The 19,098-nt window shown below is 42.0% G+C and overlaps 1 protein-coding gene across 17 annotated transcripts in view; it reads left to right on the top strand.

Annotated features, from left to right (window-relative positions):
* TNS1 (tensin 1) overlaps positions 1-19,098 on the top strand; it is a 354,414-nt gene that overhangs the window by 288,328 nt on the left and 46,988 nt on the right. For 12 of the 17 annotated variants that reach the window (XM_060773722.2, XM_060773736.2, XM_060773752.2 and 9 more), the window contains 2 exons: positions 7,698-9,446; positions 18,414-18,500. In XM_060773722.2, the coding sequence (XP_060629705.2) occupies positions 7,698-9,446; positions 18,414-18,500 (1,836 nt within the window). The remainder of the gene's footprint in view (positions 1-7,697; positions 9,447-18,413; positions 18,501-19,098) is intronic. The other 5 variants (XM_060773781.2, XM_060773771.2, XM_060773830.2 and 2 more) reach the window with 1 other exon arrangement.

Genomic DNA, 19,098 nt, shown 5'->3' with positions numbered 1-19,098 from the left:
CCCGCTCGCTTCCTACAAGCCAGGGGAAAAATAAACCTCACTCCTATGCCTGCCACAGTCGGGAAGGCAGTGCACCTCCACTAGCGGATTCTTTCAGTAGAAGCAGCAGCCGTCGCCTTATACTTCATCAGCTCTGAAGAATAAACAGCCAAGCTCACTTTTCTCCAGCTGAACAGAGGCGTCCCAATTTCCGTAGATGGTGAGTCCAGCTTCCTTGAGTGGGGGTTTAGGTTGTCCTCCTTTCTCTCTTGGGGGTGGTCTTGTGCCAGTTTCAGCACTTGCCTGCCTCTGGGAAAAAGGTATGGCAGTCTGGTATCACTAGCCTCATAAACCAGGCTGGAAGTGAAATGGCAAACAGAATCTGAGCTGGCATTGGGGATCTGTGTAAATAAATGATTTGGGGAGAACTTTGGATTACAACCTCTTAGAATTCCTCAACCAATGGATGTACCTGCTGGGGATTCTGAGAGTTGTAGTCCAAAAAGATGGGGTTTTCAAACCTCAGGTACACCGGGACCTCACATCTTTATGCCTTCTGGCTCTTCACCCTCCTGCCTTCAGAATACCTTTGTGGCAGAGCAGGGATTGGCATATGCAGGTGCTGCTCTTCAGTACAAACAGATTAACCTAAGGGAAGGTATTTCACAAGAAGCCTTTAAAAATAAATAGAAAAGCAGCACAAAATACATATACAGAAGCCTTATATTAACTTGATAGAACTTGTAGAAGTTAATCTTCTCAACATGCCTATTCAAGGTGTTTTCATCCCCTCGCTTGTGTTAAGACTTGCTATCAAATATCTCAGGACAGTAGAAGGGAGAGGGGATGCTAAAGCTTTACCCAGAGTGACAGTTTGTCAGAAATAGCTTCTAGGTGGAAATTAACTCAGTCTGGGGTCAATGGGAGGAACAGGGTGTGTATATGAGATGTGTGTGAGCGCTGATTCATTCCAGGTGTTTTATTACTCAGTATCAGAGTCTAAATGCAAGTTGCTAAACCTGGTGTCATGCAAATGCAGTTGCTCAGGATAGACGATCTTTGAAGGATACAACTCATTCCCAAATTATGCTCATTCGATTTTGTCCAGAGCAAAAGATTTCATTTTGTACTCTCTTATCCTGGAGTTGTTGTTTACTCTCTCATGTAAATAATTCCATCTCCTTGGTATTTTTACACACGGGGCACAACTGACGCCACTGAGACTTGCAAAAGTATATTTGGAATTGACCAAGCTGGAATTGGTTTTGATTGGCAGCACTGTCATTCTTACAGCTTCTTCTTTTTATATCTTTCCTATATAACAGTTTGTGCTTTTTAAAAAAAAGAAGGGCATGGGATATGTACAACGGAATAGGTCACTCAGTCAAGTTTATACAAATACATGTGCCCAATTCTCGGCACCACAATTCAAGAGAGATATTGAAAAGCTGGAATGTGTCCAGAGGAGGGCGACTAAAATGATCAAGGGTCTGGAGAACAAGCCCTATGAGGAGCGGCTTAAGGAGCTGGGCATGTTTAGCCTGAAGAAGAGAAGGCTGAGAGGAGATATGATAGCCATGTATAAATATGTGAGAAGAAGCCACAGGGAGGAGGGAGCAAGCTTGTTTTCTGCTTCCCTGGAGACTAGGATGCGAAACAATGGCTTCAAACGACAAGAAAGGATGTTCCACCTGAACATGAGGAAGAACTTCCTGACTGAGAGCCGTTCAGCAGTGGAACTCTCTGCCCCGGAGTGTGGAGGAGGCTCCTTCTTTGGAAACTTTTAAACAGAGGCTGGATGGCCATCTGTCAGGGGTGATTTGAATGCAATATTCCTGCTTCTTGGCAGGGGGTTGGACTGGATGACCCATGAGGTCTCTTCCAACTCTTTGATTCTATGATCTATGATTCTATGGCAAACATCATCCTTGGTTTTCTAAGAAAATGAATTTATCAGTTCTAAAAGTTACATATTTGGTACAGTCAGCCAATAAAAAGCACAGCTTTTCCAAAGGAGACCACCCTGTCACCCTACAACAGAATAACAGGCTGCCTGGACAAACCTTTGTATGTGTTGTTTTGTGCCTTAAAGCAATTTCTGATTTATAGGAACCCTAAGGTGAGCCTATCATAGAGGTTTCTTGGCAAAATTTCTGAGATTCATCTTTGCCTTCCTCTGAAGTTGAGAGGGTATGACTTGCTGAAGGTCACCTAGTGGGTTCCTATGGTTAATCAGGGATTTGAACCATGGTTTCCAGAACTGTGGTCCAATGAAACTACTAGACCATGCTAGCTCTTTTTGTATATATGCATATATTTAGTATCATCTTTTTATCCATTTTTCTTGAATGGGCTTAAGGAGGCATACATGACTCTCCTTCTCCAAACATTGTCACAGCAGCTCTTGGAAGAAGATCAGATTGAGCGAGAGGGTGACTGGCCCAAGGTGACCCTATGAATTCCATGGCTGGATCTCCCAAATCCCAGTGTAACACCCTAACCGTAATAACCCAAGAAGAATGTATTATTGATTTAGATGAAAGATTTATGAAGTAGGCAGAATCAGGGTGTGGTATAGATTCATGTTCTTTTCTAGCCTTAGAGCAAAGAGGAGGAGCTGTAGTGGTGGAATGGTTTCTTATCTCCTGGCATGATGATCCCATTCTTGCTGTCTGAATCAATACCATAACTTCAGCCGCCTCTTCCCTCTTTCATACTACTTCGGTATCAAATACCTCTTGACAGCTCTGACAGCTGGGTCAATAAACAACCGGGTGTTCATCCTCCTCTCTTGCCTTGCATATCTCTTGACTGAACAGCCTTGCTGGCGCTCATTACAACAGGGAGTAGATCGACAAGAGAGACACCTGTTACTATTAGGCATCACAACAGGATTTGTTTCATCTGACTTTACTTTGGGATGGTGAGGTAAAGTCCCTATGTGATCTAGTCATGCCCTTTAAGTGTGCACAAGAAAGGGAACCAAATGAGTTTTTCAAAGTGAAGCCTTTTGATAAAGGGCTCTTTGCATTGCAGTAGCGGATTTTGTGGTTCTTCAGTTTCTGCCTGCCACATGTAGCAATATGACATCAGAGCAAGTTACCAAAAGTGGTGTTGATTTTTTATGGAAGAGTAATAAAAATGACACACACACACACTCACACACACAGAGTAGGGTTACCATTTAGGTGCATCTACACTGTAGAGGTAATGCAGTTTGATACGACTAACTGCCATACTATGGAATCATGGGAGTTGTAGTTTGGTGAGGCACCAGCACTCTAGCAGAGAGAACTAAAAACTTTGTGAAACTGCAATTCTCACAATTCCATAACTCTGAACCATTTCAGTTAAAGTGATGCCAAACTGTATTAATTTTACAATGTAGATGCACCTCTTGTCTCCTGTAGGGATTAGACTGGATAGCCCTGCGATCTCTTCCAACTCTATGAGTCCTAGATTTTTCTTTTCTTTCCCTGTACTTTCATACGATTTTTGAGACACAACATTTATTGTGGGTTTAAAAGTGCAAATTTCATATTGTTGGTAGTTCAGTAGTATTACATTCCTTGCTATCACACAATTTCTGTGTTTCTTAGAGAAGACACTGCAGAAGGGTAGAATGCTCTATCTGTTGTATTTTTTCCTGCAATGAATGAGGCAAATAGTGAAAAATGAATGGTCTCAGCATTGGCTCAGCAGTGTTCACTCAAAATGAGAGAGCACCATGAAATGTTATGTCTCAGATGTCCTTCACTGAGACATAATAAGGCTTCTGGAACATGGTCGTACAGCCCAGAAAACTCACAGCAACCCATAGTAAGGCTGTATCTCAGAAAAATTGTCATGCCCATTGTAATCACTTGGAGGGGTACAGAGCAATGCCTGTTCTATGGAAACCCCAGCTATTCTCAAGTATCCCTGCCCTTCCCTTGGCAGTGACCTAATTTGGTGAGTAACCCTCTAAAAGTGGCAGTTGGGGAAGGGATTTAGCCTCTGTGCCCTCTACTAATGTTACCATGCACCCTTCAAATAGAATGACACCCAGGATGCATTTTGGGATGTTTTCTGACTGTGTTTTTAATTTAAAAATAATCACTTGAGCTTGGTAGCAGAATGGCTTCAGAAAGTTCTACTGGTGTCTATGGGCCAGTTCTGAAGCCATTACCAGTGTACGGATATTTGGTTTTTCTGCTGCTTCTTCTTATTGAAGTGGCCTATTCCAATTGCCCATCACATAAATATTAAGTCCTTATGTTATGCATCTGCATAACCTAACAATAACAATGTTTAATATTTATCTTGTGAAAATAGATTTTCAAATTACTAAGAGGACCTGAAATTAGTTATGGGAGATGCCTGGGGCTTTGAAGAACTGATGTTTCTTCAAATGCAGAGGGAGAATTCTCCACTGAGTTCCTTAGCTGATTTAAACCTTCTGTTGAGTGTGTGGTTGCAGATCCTTGGTTTGAATGTTAGAGCTTCATCCCATCTTTCTTTTTAAATAAAGGCCAAGTGGGAAAAGTGCTTGCAAGTGGCTACTTGAGCTACAAATAGCCATTGTGGGAAAGGTCACCTCAAAGGAACTGACTTCTGGAATGAGGGAAGAAGAAAAGATTTGGTAGAAAACCCTAGGAGCTGCCCCAGTCTGTTTTTATGTTAGTCTAAATAAATGTTGAATGGATGATTGTGTGTCCATATCACTTTTCTTTGACTGCTGCTATAGAAATGAATGTGTATTTTTGTCTTGGTTGTATATGCCAGTTGGATTCTGTGATTTGGTTTCTGCCTGCCTTCCTTGATAGTTGTTCTGTACACACAGATATGCCTTCATTGTGTTTGTTGCTCTGAGCAAGAATACAGATATGCCTATTCTTGATCCATGTATCTAGCTTGTGTATACAAGCGCAGCTGGTGGGAAGGAGAGGAGGGGCCTCCCCAAGAAGGTGAAAATGGCTCCCTCCTTATTCACTTTTTAAAAGCAACTTAAAACATTTCTATGCTCTCAAGCATATGATGAGAAGGAGGAATAAAGCTTATAAATTGATAAACGAAATGGAATAAGAAACGGATTTGATATGCTATCTTACCTGACTTTTAATGGTTTAAATGTTGATTATTTAATTATTATTATTTAAATTACTTGTGTTAACTTGTGTAATGTATTTATTGTTTGTTGTTTATATTTTCTTCTGTTTTATACAGGCATTGAATGTTTGCCTTTATTATGTTGGAATCCACCCTGAATCCTCTTAGGGATATAGAGTGGGCTACAAATAAAGTAATGTTATATTATTATACTGCATTCATATACACAGAGAATGCTTTTTGGACATATACAAATAGTATATGTATTGTTTAGATATTCTGGAGTAATTTTGAGTATTGCCCTGTTTTGGTACTTAAGAGAAAAAGATAAGTTTTCATTTTTTCAAACAAATGATTCCAACAACCACAACGTATTCTTGTTTGTTTCCATGGCTGGATAGTTTGGTTCAACCAGTGTTCGTTGGAGAGTTGCTGTTTTCTCTCTCCCATGTTTGTCCATGTGTATATGTGAGGAGACTGGAAAAGTTACTTTTTTGTATGACACCGCCTATAATTCCCCAGGCAGCAGGGGGATGTTCTGGGAATTTTAATCCAAGAAAAACAGCCTTCCCAGGCTCTGGCTATGTGTGTATATAGTACTTCTCATAGCTGGGGTTTAGTGGAAATAACATCCAGCTCCCTGCTGGCAAGTTTGGGTTATGAGGTAGTTCTGGAAGTGTGTGCTGCCTGCAGATAGGAGCTTTCTGAGGTCCTCGATCTTCCATTCTCCCATCTTCCTTTCTCTGAATCAGTCCTTGGCTCATTGCCAGGTTAAAAAGTCACTTTTTCCTCCTAAGTGAGTGCATTCCATTTTTTTGGTTCCAGGAAATTTCACAAAGGGACCTGAGAGAAGAGGCAGAAAAAATGGGGAGGGGGGGGGGTCTATTCTACCAGGCAGTGTGAATGAGAAGTTTAACCTGAGCACTTTAGTAGAGCATGAAAAAAATTAGACACCAGTTCATGCTTCCACAAAATTCTTTTGTGAGGCAGTCTGGAAGCCTCAACTACAGGAAAATGTTAGATGTATGTCAGAGGGGCTATGGCATTTTCCATTGGCAACGTACAGAGTTAGAATGCCACCATCCCCAAATAAATTATCATTTCACTCTTGACTTCTCTTTTAACCAGAGTTTAAAAAGAATGTCCACTTGAAGAGTGGGTGGGTGGGTGGAGGACTAAAATTTGCAGAATCCTCTTGTGGATTTTTCCCTAAGCTTTGGTTTTTAATTTACTAAACATTATTTAAATGTCTCCTGCTTTGTCATCCAAGAATGGTGGAGAAGATCAAAGATCTTCTCAAAACATTACTAATTTGTCTTGCAGACCAAATGTAGCTTGAGGTTCTTTCTCAGATCTGTCTGTGTTGCTTAGTTCTCTTGGCGTTGTTCCCAAAATAGATGGACCTTCCCTTTCTGGGGTTATTTTAGGTCAATAGAGGCACATGTAATACCATGCTCATAAAAAGGAAATTTTGTATTTTTCAGTATTTGTACACCAACCATTGTTGGATATCTCCTCCACCCCCACCTCCCACTAGCAAGGCCATTAATTTTATTTTATGCTGTACTATTGATACAATTTCAGCATTTTTCCCTAATCTCCTTCATCTCCAAATTAGACATGCCACTGCAGTATATTACACATTATTTCTTTTGTTTTCTCAGTACTGTTTAGAAGGAAAACAGGGAGCCTACCTACTATTAGTGATTAGCATGTTGTGAGTTTTAGTTGAAAGAATTTTGCTTTAGCTAAAAATATTGACTAACATAATGGCTACATGTGCTTACAGCTATTAGAGTGCTGAACTAATACCAAGGAAGTACGGGTGCAAAAGCGCAACACAACCTGAAAGCTCACTGGATGACTGTGGGTTAATTACTATTTCTCAGTCTGGCCTACCTCACAGGGTTTTATGAGGAAGAAGATAGGGATGAGAATGATGTATTCATCCTTGAGATCGTAGAGGAAATGAATGTAGCTGAAAAATACATGCACAAGTTGGCATTCACCAAACCAGACCCAGACTATAAGCTCACTGTTGGGTTTGCCAGCTGCCTGAAAACCATCCTGTTCTTTGTCATTGCAGACATACAACAAAAATAGAAGCCTTACTGAGCTCCTTGCAGTCTGCATTAGGCTTGATGGACCACAAATTATGGCAGGATGACTTTCTAGTCTCTTGGGGCCCTTTTCTTTTGTGGTTTCCCTGCTTGTTTTCCATTTACAAAAGAGGTTTCATTTAACCATGGATCAATGCAGGTGCATTTGCTACATAACATCCTGTGTTTTGATAGCAACAAAAAAGCCAATAGCCAGTAAATTTGTTCCCCTCCAGTAACTGTCAGCACTTCTCTGGCTGTGATCAACTCCTCTGGGAAGGGAAAATGACAGGAGCAGTGCTGTCCTCAAGACAGACACACCAGCGCCTCCTTTGCAAAGGTCTGGAGGGCACATAATGGGGGTGGTGCTTAGCAAGCCATTGGAAGGGCTACAGCTTTCCTTCTCATTGTGACTCAAGGCTAAGGACCAGCACTGATGTTTTAATTGGAGCGATTTACTTTTGCAGAATCATAAGCTAGTTATTTATTATTTTCCCTTCCTTGTTTCCCTTCTCTTCTCCTTCTCCACAGAGGTTGGGCACACCCAAGGCCCCCTGGATGGCAGCCTTTACGCCAAGGTGAAGAAGAAAGACTCGCTCCACGGCAGTACCGGCGCAGTTAACACCAACCGCATTACCCTATCTGCTGCTGCCAACCACATTGAGCACACTCTCTCTGTCAGCAGTGATTCAGGCAATTCAACTGCTTCCACCAAGACAGACAAGACTGATGAACAGGCAGTGCCAGCACTCCCTGGTAGCAGTGGAGGGAGCAACCCTATATTAACTCCAGAAGAGAAGCGGGAGCTTGAGAGTTTGCTCAGTGGTTTTGGATTGGAAAACGAAGCCAACATGCACAACCACAGCCCCAGTGGGGTAGGCATGGTCACCACTACCCCATCAGGCCGTCACATAGTCCCAGCTCAAGTTCATGTCAATGGGGAGGCTACTAGCAGCTTGGTGGCTGAGAGGGAAACAGACATTTTGGATGATGAGCTGCCCAATCAGGACGGGCACAGTGTGGGTAGCCTGGGCACTCTCTCATCCTTTGATGGCACCACTAACACTAGTGACCTGGGCTACCATGAGGCCCCCCGGATGGAGAGCCTTGTTTCCTTACCAAATGGATCATCCAACTTCAATGGCATAGATAAGCTGCATGATTCAGAGACAGTCATCAATGGTGGTTACCCTTATAACAACCAGAACACTCTGAGGAGCATGATGGGGCGTCACCCCCAAGACCCCTATGGGCACATAAGGCCCTCAGTGTCTGCCCAGGAAAATTTGGCTGACTACTATCAGCATGGCTTCCCCACCCCTGCCTGGCTTCAACCTCAGCCTCCAGTCTCCAGCCAGCAGTACTCGTATGGCTATGATCCAAATGGCATATACCGCTCCCAGTCCTTCCCCACAGCTACAGCAGAGAGCCCCCAACTCCCCCAGGCACCAACCCGGAGCACTAGTAGCCGGGAAGCTGTCCAGAGAGGACTTAACTCTTGGCAGCAGCAAGGTGTAGGCAGTAGGTCACCATCCCGCCAGCAAGATGGTGCCCGAGACAGCCAAAGTCCCAGTGTCTCCAGTGCTAGCCCTCAGCCCAGTCCTTCACAAGCAGCACTTACTCAGAGCATCAGCATCCCTGAATTTCCTCGTGTGGCATCCCAGAAGGAAATAGAGCAATCAATCGAAGCCCTTAACATGCTCATGCTTGACCTGGATCCCTCTTCCTCCTTGGTAATGCACAAATCCCAGAGTGTTCCAGTGGCTTCTAGAGAAGAGAAACCACGTCCAGTGGCCCTTTCCATGTCTGCCCAGCCGGTGGCTGGTCCTCAAGTAGTGCAACCTAAATCTACCAATATTTTTGGGCCCATCCCAGGGAGCCCTTCATACAACTCCATGGACACTACGTTGTCCCAGCTGCCTGAGGCACCACCTAAAGCGCATCCCACCAAACTGCTGCTCCACAATGCTGGAGAGCCAGAATTTCCAACACAGGATTACAGAGAGGCCTACTCACTCTATGGTTATCAGAACCAACAGCCAACACAAGCCAGGAGCTATGGCCAGAGTGCAGGAAGCCCCCCAACATCTCCCAGGCCCCATGCAATGGCATACAAACTCATGGAGGGGCAGCATCCTCTGCTGATATCACCTCCATCTCCTGTACTATCAGTCCAAGCTCAAGTGCCAGGAAAAGACACAGAGAATCATGAAGAACCTTCTCGACCCTCAGAGGAAGAACCTTTGCATCTGGAAGGTCTAGTGGCCCAGAGAATAGCAGGTAGGAAGTCTAATTTTCTCTTTTCTTCTGAGTTATTGGATCACAGGCTTTCATGTGCCTGGGTTGAGTAGGGTAGTTGGGTTTGCTTCTTGAGAAATTGGGTTTTGTTAGTGTGCATAGTACAAAGCAAAGTGATAAACTGAACTATTTGCACAGGATGTGCACCCCTTCATCATAGAGAAAATAACGATTCACTTGCACCCACAACAATCAGCCCATCCCTAAATGATGTTGCAACTACTTACAATTTATTAAGCACTAATTAATGGCCCAGGTTATTGGCACCACACACAGGTCCATGACTCATATATCCCCTCACCCAACCCTAGCATTTCAGATTAAGTAGAACAGAAGACAGTCCCGTGAAACCATCTAAATGATGGGAGTTAGTGGTTTACCTTGGCTAGAAAGGAGAAGCCATGGCAGTCCAGGTGTGAAAATGCCTTGGGGAAATCCTATACCATCCACACTTGCAAATGCAAGTATATAAAACATGTGAGCTTCTGAATATAGTGCTGTTTTAACATAAATGAATAGTGCTGATAGCAAACCTTTTCTCTGAGCTTTCCACACTTAGCGAGGTTTTCTTTCTTCTCCCATGGAGAGCCAGAATGGTTCTGGAGCAACCATACATACCATTCTGGATTGAGTTATAGCTATTTGGATCCTAGGGGCTATTGCTGAATCTCTTTTGAGCTTCTCTTCCTCCCTTCTTCCAAATATGCCCTTTAGAACAGATGAAAACTGACAAGTCCAATTTGTAACTGCTGGTATTTGGCGTGAAGCCATGCAGTACAATGTTGACGATGGGGTTTGAGTTTAGGAATAAATTGCTCAGCAACTGCTTGGGGAGGTTTGTTGTAAACAAGACAGGGTTTGACTTGATTTTCTGCTCAGTGAGTGAGTGGCACAAGGGACTTTAATGTCTTTGCTGTAAATATGTTGTCTCAGGAAGGAAATGCCCACCGCACCCATAGAAAGAAAATATTCCATAGCCTTAGGGGTATCTTTCATGCCTAGTGCTATGGCGATCTTGGCCAAGACTCTGGGTTCTCTGGAGCAAGGAAACCAAAACTCACTCTGAAATTGGTACAATCCATACATTTTTTCGCTTTTGGTATGGTATTTTAGGTTTTGCAGAATCCAGGATAGTTTTTAAATGACAGTTCAAACAATAATAAAAAGGAGAGGCAGGGAGAAATGTATGCATGGAAGTGGAAGGGAAAATTAGTGCTAAAAGCTGTGTTAATGGAACAAGAACAACAAGAAGAAACCATGTTAAGTTTGTGTAGAATTTTGAATGGCAAATATTGTCATCAGTCCAGCTTTTTCCTGTTTGGGTTTCACAACACTTAAAAAACACATTTTCAATTATTTTTGGTAACTTAGAATATTATTTCCTTCCCAATTGTGTTCTTAAGATTTTCAAAAGCTTGCACAGGAATATTTATGCTCATTTCTCTTTTGCTGTGCAACTCTTACAACTCTTAAAAACAAATTTCTATAAAAGTTTGGTATATCACTTTTACTATATATATTTGTATCCACTGTCTTGTTTTTGTAGGAATTTTTGATCAGGAAATAGCATGCCAAAATTCAGAGATGTATGAATACTGACAGATAATTTGTTTTCAGTTGATGTACCAGTGAAGAAAGTTGATATTACCTGAATGTACAATGTAAACTGAATCAATTATTTTTTCCCTATTTTTTAACATGGAAAGTTCAACTTAAATGTGACACAAGGGCTCTATACGTGGAGTTCTCAACATCTTTGTTTTTCTGGGAAGGAATAGAAAAGGACCTCATGGCAGCCCTGAATTATGATTGTGACAACACTATGGAAATTTCCTCAGTTGTTGTTGTTGTTGTGTGTGCCTTCAAGTCATTTCTGACTTATGGTTACCCTAAGGTGAAACCATCTTGGGATTTTTCAAAGAAGATTTTTTTCAAAGGATTCCCATTGCTTTCCTCTGAGACCAAGAGTGTGACTTCTCCAAGGTCATCTGATGATTTTCTGTGGGAGAGCAAGATTATAATTCCTTGTTTCCCAGGATCTTGGTCCAGCACCCGAACCACTACACCGCACTAGCTCCCAGTTGCCCATATCCCAATCCAAATTGTGTTCCAAATTCAACAAGAGGGGACACCAATCCACAATCCACAGAAGGGAAAACAATCTAGCCATAGAGTTGATACTGCTTTACCCTATTTGCCTCACCCACCACTTATATGTAGATTCTAGTCGAGTCTTTCTTTGCTCCCACACCAGTAATCTTCCCCAAAAGAAAAAGATACTGAAAGTGCCAAATATAGAGCTTTCATGTGTCATTTGATTTGATCTGTTACTTAAGCAGACATGCCTGCTATTTTTTTAATTGTCTCTGAGATGCTGAAAGCCTGAAGCATGCCACTTAAAAAGTTTGCCATCTAAGAATCAGAAAGAAATAAAAACAAGATTCTACAGGATACATGCTTCAGCTCCAGTTCTAGATAACATACTGGGTGATCTAGGAATATATACAAGTAGAACTTGGGAGGACATCTTTAAAAAGTGGGTTGTAATGTAATATATTTGCAGTGCTCTCCAAAGCAATATTCCTCTTCTTTAGAGCTACTCGTTTTGCTGCTTATTAAGGTATTCATTACTTTTAAAAAAATCTAAACAAATGAAAAAGTGATAATGGAATCACATAAAGTTCTCAAAATGTCTCTTAACGACCCTAAAAGTAACTAAAAAGTAACTTGAATATGTTGCAGGAAAATATTTTAAGTCTCATTTCATCCATTGATCTATTTTAATGTAACTTTGGTATGCTCTGGTTACCAACATAGAAGGTTCCTGGTACGCTTCCTGCTGGTCACTCCTTACTCCTAAGCAGACAGACAGAGAAGTGAACATTTCTTTAGTAGATGTAGTGAATCCCAGAACAGAATCATTTCATAGATTTCCTTTTGAGCATTCTTCCTAATTCTCCAGAGATAACATCATGGATCAGGGTTGCTGAAGTATACATTACAGCAGGCGCACTTGCCAAATGTATTAGTCTTTGGAATTAACGGATTGGGATTCTCCATGAAGGCAGTTACACTGCTGGTTTCGGACTATTGCAATGATTGCACCCCTTATGCAGGCTTAGCCTTGACAATCCTGGGGCTGGTAATTACACAGAAATGTTTTTAATTGCCAAGCTCCTCAGAAATCTCCTGGACCTAATCCAGCATGGAAATACCAGCTTCTGTTGAGCTCAGTCCCTGGGCCACAAGCATTGAAGGCATTCAGCTGAGGGGAGGGGGAATGCCTTGGTTCTGGCTTAAGGAGTGCCGCAGAATGGAAAAGGGAGCTGGAGGTTGAGTCACTGTGCCACTTCAGGGTATACACTGTTTGAGTATCAAACCCACAGTTGACACCCTTGCCACATTTTCCTTAGATGTATGGTTTTCTTTCCCAGCGTAGGCAAGGAGACAGGTTCTGTGTATATACACAAGAAGGTAGCTCTGAACTATGTTTATGACCTGGAAAATGATGCCATATCTAGCCCACAATCCCCACCTTCCTCTATGAAACATTTTCTCAACATGGCTGGGTGGCCATCAGTCAGGGGTACTTCGATTGTGCTTTTCCTGCATGGTAGAGGGCTAGATTGGATGGCCCATGTGGTCTTTTCCAACTCTATTATTCTATGCTTCTATGATCCAAGTCTTCTATTTAAAAAGAAAGTAAAAATGCCAGGTTTATATTGAATGCAAGAAAAGAAATAATAAAAACCAGGTAGCCCATATATGAAAAAAGTGTGAGGACTGGGTGAATAACAATACAGGTTGATGAGGGCCACTAGGAAGTCTGCAAGCATGATATATTATTTATAGCCTTTCTCCACCTGCTGCTCCTTGGCAAATGTAGTTCATTGGCATAATACACATTTGCATAGAATAGGTGGCCATATACAAGTTAAGGAGAAAGAGTGTGTGATGAATGTAAAGGATAGCCCCCTCTCCTGTCAAATGCAGTTAAAGTAAGTAGGAGTCAATAGTAAGGTCTCTGGTTTTGCTACAGACACTCAGCTTCAGTGGAGCTAGGAGTGCTTTTCTGGAGTTTCCAGAGCTCAAGGAACCAGAGAGTGACTGGATTGCTAATGGCTGTGATGCAGGGGGTAGACTAGAACTTTCTAGCAGAAAACCACACCTAACTAAAAACCCCTGGTTTTGTAGGATGGCAGTTAAAGTGGGATTAAACTGCTGTCAACGTGTAACAGTAAGAAACCCAAAGGCAAGCATCTTAAGCAAGGCACTGAAAATAATCTCTGTGTTGTTGTGATACAGTTCAGGCAGTATCTTATGCCCAAAGACATCTCTGATTTTATTTTCATGTTCATGTTTATTAGTGTATTTCTCTTCTATCACACACACATACATCTTATGTGTCCCTTTGCATCCTGCTATTTAAGACAGCCAGTGTTGCATTCTAGCACTGCAACACCTTTTCACCCAGAACCACATCAGAGTCCAGTAATTCTAATTAAAAAAGAAAGCAGATGAAAAGAGAAAAAAGGGAAATTCCAAAATGGTCAGTAGAATAGAAAATAAAAATTAGCAGTAATGACAAAGAGCAGAAATGACAAAGAGCATAAAGTCAAGCGAGCCAAAATCCACAGCAACACTTCAAACATAAATCCATAAACATGAAAACAGGACCTTTTCCAAGGTAAACCTTTCAAGGAAACAATGGCATGAACCAGAACAGGAATCTTGAGAATACTTGAATCGTGAACTTGAGAGCAGAGACAGGAGAGCCATCTCCTATGACAGTGGTTTTCCACCTGTGGGTCCCCAGGTGTTTTGGCCTATAACTCCCAGAAATCCCATCCAGTTTACCAGTTGTTAGGATTTCTGGGAGTTAAAGGCCAAAACATCTGGGTTGAGAACCACTGTCCTATGACAACATTGTCTTCTCTGAGAGCCTTGAAGACAAACCACTTAATTTAAGACCATCCAGGCACCCATAACATCATGCCGAACACACCTGGACTTCAAGGTCTTATCTCAGACTATCATTACCTAGTTTGTCTATTTTTCACTCCTTGCATTCTCTTGCCTAATCTAGTTTCCTGGGAAAACTTCCCTTCTGCCCAAGGCCTTTTCTCTTTCTCAAGGGAACTGGAATTTTCACTTTCCCCTGTTGCTTGGGAATGAGCACAGGAATCCAAAACATTAGCCTCATCTACCTGCAATTCTCTCAGTTCACTCACAGACTCCTCATTGTGAAACCCATCATCTCCCTCATCTTCTGAACCACCATCAGAAAATTCCTCTGATACTTGCTGGGCTTACAACAGCCATGTTCCCAATTTCCCAGTAGGAAGGGTGGGAGGATTGCCTTAGATAGCAGAAAACAAGGAATGGAGACTTGGGCCCCAGCTGCTGTTGCTCCAGAGCAGAGGAATGTCAAGTTTCCAGCTGCAGAGCTGGCCTGGCACCAAATGACTTGCCTTTAACTATCCTCAGGGCAAGGTCCTGTGGAAAACAGCAGGGCTGGCCCAGAAAATCAGCCCTGCAGAATGTGGAGAGTCTTCATCTGAAGCTAAATGGAGCCACTTCTCAAATGAAATGTGCTAGACATTTCACAGCCATACATCACTGCTGCCAAATCAGGTTCAAAAATGGGTAGAGAGCTATAGCTAGAGAAGCAAGGAATCAAGGTCTCTGTATATTCCTTCTGCATGTTGTCATGCAGAAAATATCTTGTGGTTATTTACACTGTAAAGTCATGCCAGCATTTCTTCTATATTTGCCAGCCACACCAACAGAGAGCAACCATTCTCATTTATTTTACACACACAGAGACATAGACACTTTCATCCACAACCCAGGGATGCTGGTACAGGTGAAAAAGCATCAGATATCTAGCCCAGTGCTACAAGGTTTTTATTACACTGGAGTTTCCTCTACTGTGAGCAAAAGCATCTTGACTAGCCTCAAACTCCCCAGTATCTTAAGATGGAGGCATGTTGAACGTTCTAGCTGGTATTAGACAATACCACTGTAGTGGAGACAGCTGAACCACAGCTGGAGACTTGAGAGAAAACATCTAACTAGGCGGCTTCTCAAATCTATATGTGTTGTCTTTCTCCAAGTTTTAATCTCCTGATTAAAGGTGGTGGAGCAATATATATCATTTTGTCATTCCAGTCACATTATTATTATTATTATTATTATTATTATTATCATTGATACCCTGTTATATGATTGCACCTCAAATAAACTGAAAAGAAGAGATATAGGATGTGATGGAGAGGGGACTATCCTTCACATTCATCACTCCCCTAACCCATCTCCAACTATGCAGTATTTATTAATCAACTGAGTTTTGACCCCTGTTTCTAGTGTCATATGTTTTTACAAGTGATGCTGCATATAGGTAATACATAACAAATGCAGGAAAAAAAAACAGGCACAGCATTACGTATTTATAATCAGGTTTTCCATTTCACCAATGCATGAGCTTAGCAGTCCTGCAAAAACTTGGTTATTATCAAAAACAGCCCCATTCCCATCAAAGAAGCGCACAGTTTGTATTGGGCTATTCCATGATCACAGATAAGTATGGAGTGATGGAAAAGATCTGGCAGGTGCTAGAAAATGATAAGAAAAAGAACAGAGGGATGGGGTCTGCATAGAGCAAGCATGGAGAGAGCAGCTTGTTATTTGCAAGACATGCTACTATAAATTGCCTGTTTGTTCCAAGGCGGGTATGTGTGGAATTTCACAGATCATCAGCCTCCCTGGATTTTGCTGTCATGAGAATTCAGATTTCCTACACAGTAGGGCGGGGAGCAATTTTGTAATGATTAAGGGGAAAGGCCTCTTGGAGGACTCACCGCCTGGAAAAAGCTAGTCCAACCCAGGCCTGCTCCCAACCACTGCAATTTCTGCCTGGATCAAGACATGGAAGGCACCTGAGTGGAAACCCTGAAACAATTAGCTGGACCCAGCTGACTCACATATGCCTCTGTAAGTCATTTCATTCATGTCTGTATGTTTACCCACTCCTGGAAATCCTTATTAAAGTAGCAACACAAAGATAATCCAGACGAATAGTGAAATGTGTTTCCTTGGGTTCTTAGTGCTAGCTATCTCAGAAACTCAAAATATGTCTTGAATTCAAAGTGGATTGAAGTCCTCTAGTATAGTTCCAGCCTGAATCAAAATTTGAGAAGGATGAATAGAGAAGATATATCAGTGATAAGGAGTACCTTATCAGAATTCCCGTTGTTTAGGAATAAAAGCACTGGGGTGCTCACTAAATAATATGTAAAAGCTGGTTGCTAGTTGGTAACACATACCACAATGGGAAGTCAAAAGCAGGAGGGGTGAGTGTGGTTAAATGCAAAAATATATGGTTCTTTCTGAAAAAATCTATGAAATTGCCACATAAACTTTGTCCCAGTATATGACTGTGTGGACAAATAGATTTTTTTATACAAACACAACTGACAGCCAGTAATGAAGGCAATTTATAGTGGTAGAAGGAGGGAGGATCCAAAGGAAACTTACAAAAGAACTCTGAACTAGTCAGTTAAATGTAATTCTAAGCGGTTAGGAATCATACAATCATAGAATAATAGATTTGGAAGCAACTACATGGGCCATCTAGTCCTACCTGCTACCATGCAGAAATGAAGAATGGGCATGTGGATTCAGTTGACATGGGTTCAATAATCCCATGAAAGATGTGTGTGTTGTAAATATTTGCTTAAGTGATTGTGGAAAGAGGGAGGACAATGTTCAGTTTCAGAATCATCCTGAGACTTTGGATAGAACATATGAGGAAATTTTTGCTTCTTCAGTGAGCTATAGGTTTTGCAATATCAGAGATGCATTCTTTCTCTATCATGAAAAATACAACTAGCTATAGTGCCAGATTTTCATAAAACAAAATGTACATTACTGTCATAGTCTTCCTGTTACAGTGTTAACTTACTGAGGAAAGTAATTTCAATTGAATCTCCCTGCCACTAACTATCACATCTATTTGCCCATTCATTTGCCTAGATGCTCTGGAGCCAATCTTCAGCAAAGCTGAGTAGGAGATGGCAAGACCTCTTGGAGGCTGCTTTCTCCTTGCCCTGCAATAGCATGAAGACATTGCAAACACCAGCCTTTTATACTAGTTCCAGTCCATTGTACCTTTGATTTCCTGTGTCAAATTCTTGCAATATCTCAGCTTCTGCAGTCATCATTCTTGTAATTTTAGATGATGGAATTGCTATACAAAATTCTGGATTGAAAATGAGGTTCAGAGGCAAGATTGAAAAACATTGTCTTCATTTGGCCCTGGAGAATCCAGTGTGGCTCTTAGGATCTTCACCTACTTCTCCGAGCCCTCTGCATGATCACATATTAGGGAGTAACTCTCCAATTGTTTGGGGGGAGGTACCCATACCCCAAACTATTATATAAGGGTATCTTGGGAGGCTCCTTCACAGAAAGGCAACTGGGAATGGTGAGGCAGCACTTCCAATCACATAAATTGGGCAACATGGCTTTTTTTGTTCTGGATGTACTCATCCGCAAGTATAACGTAATTATTTTGAATGATACAGGATGATGTAGCTAGTGCCCACGACACACAAGCCATGATTATATACTCCTGAGATCATCCTATATGGAAAGGTCTACTTTAAATAGTTGACAATTGCATTAGTTCTATGGTGCCTCTTACTATGTTTTTGACCCTAACTTGCACTTCTTACATCACAAAGTTTTAGGCCTGGGGTAAAATTCCAACTAATATTTTCTCTTGTGTTTCCCCTCCCCCTTTCTTCTTTGTCCATTGTGATGTTTGTTCTGTCTCTGACTACTTTTTCTCTTTCACAATCTCCATGATGGATTTTGTTTCATCCTTGGTTGACCTTCTCCTGCTGCTCCTCTACTCCTACCCACCCTACCTCCATCTCCCCCTGTCAGAGTACAACGCCAAACTCCGGGACATCCGGAAGAGTATAAAAAGCCCCCATCCTCCTCTTCACCGACAACGATCCTTCTCCTTTTCTGGTTTGTTCTGTTGCTGCTTTTCTTTCTTTCTCCCAAGACCTCCTTGTCCTGGCTTTCCTGCATGGTCACCAGTTCCCTTGCATGGATGCTACCAGAGCAGAGAGGTGGGGCTTCTTTCCACTTGGTAGGAGTGGAAAGAGATGGCTGTTCAGAGTCCTTTTCAAAATGACACCATCAAAACTAGGTATGTGTTGTCTCCTAATTTGCAGAAAGGCCTGAGGACTTTGATTTTCCCTTCTGACTATATCAGAGCCTTTCTTCACAAATGACAGTTATGTGTTCTGCTGGAGAAAATTTACAATGGAGCAATCATTTGTGCCTACCAAGATTTGACTCTAAATACAGCCAAGCCCTCATCCCAAAGCTCCTTTAAAATCATTGGTTGTGGTTCCTTTCCCTTGCCTTTTCCCTGCCTTTTGCAGTGTGTCTAATGAGCTTGTTGATGGAACCATTTGCTGTGTGTGATATTCATCTGTGGTGTGTAACCAGAAATCACTTGCAAAAGGACAGCAGGGCTGGGTGGGGAGCAGCTTTATTTACCCCAGTGTTTAGCACACTCATTGTTGCTTTGTTGTTGGTGCTGTGTCAATGTGTCGCC

The sequence above is a fragment of the Anolis sagrei genome, chromosome 1, assembly GCF_037176765.1.
Source record: "Anolis sagrei isolate rAnoSag1 chromosome 1, rAnoSag1.mat, whole genome shotgun sequence".
In the NCBI taxonomy this organism is placed as follows: Eukaryota; Metazoa; Chordata; class Lepidosauria; order Squamata; family Dactyloidae; genus Anolis; species Anolis sagrei.
This window is presented reverse-complemented; position numbering and strand designations above follow the sequence as displayed.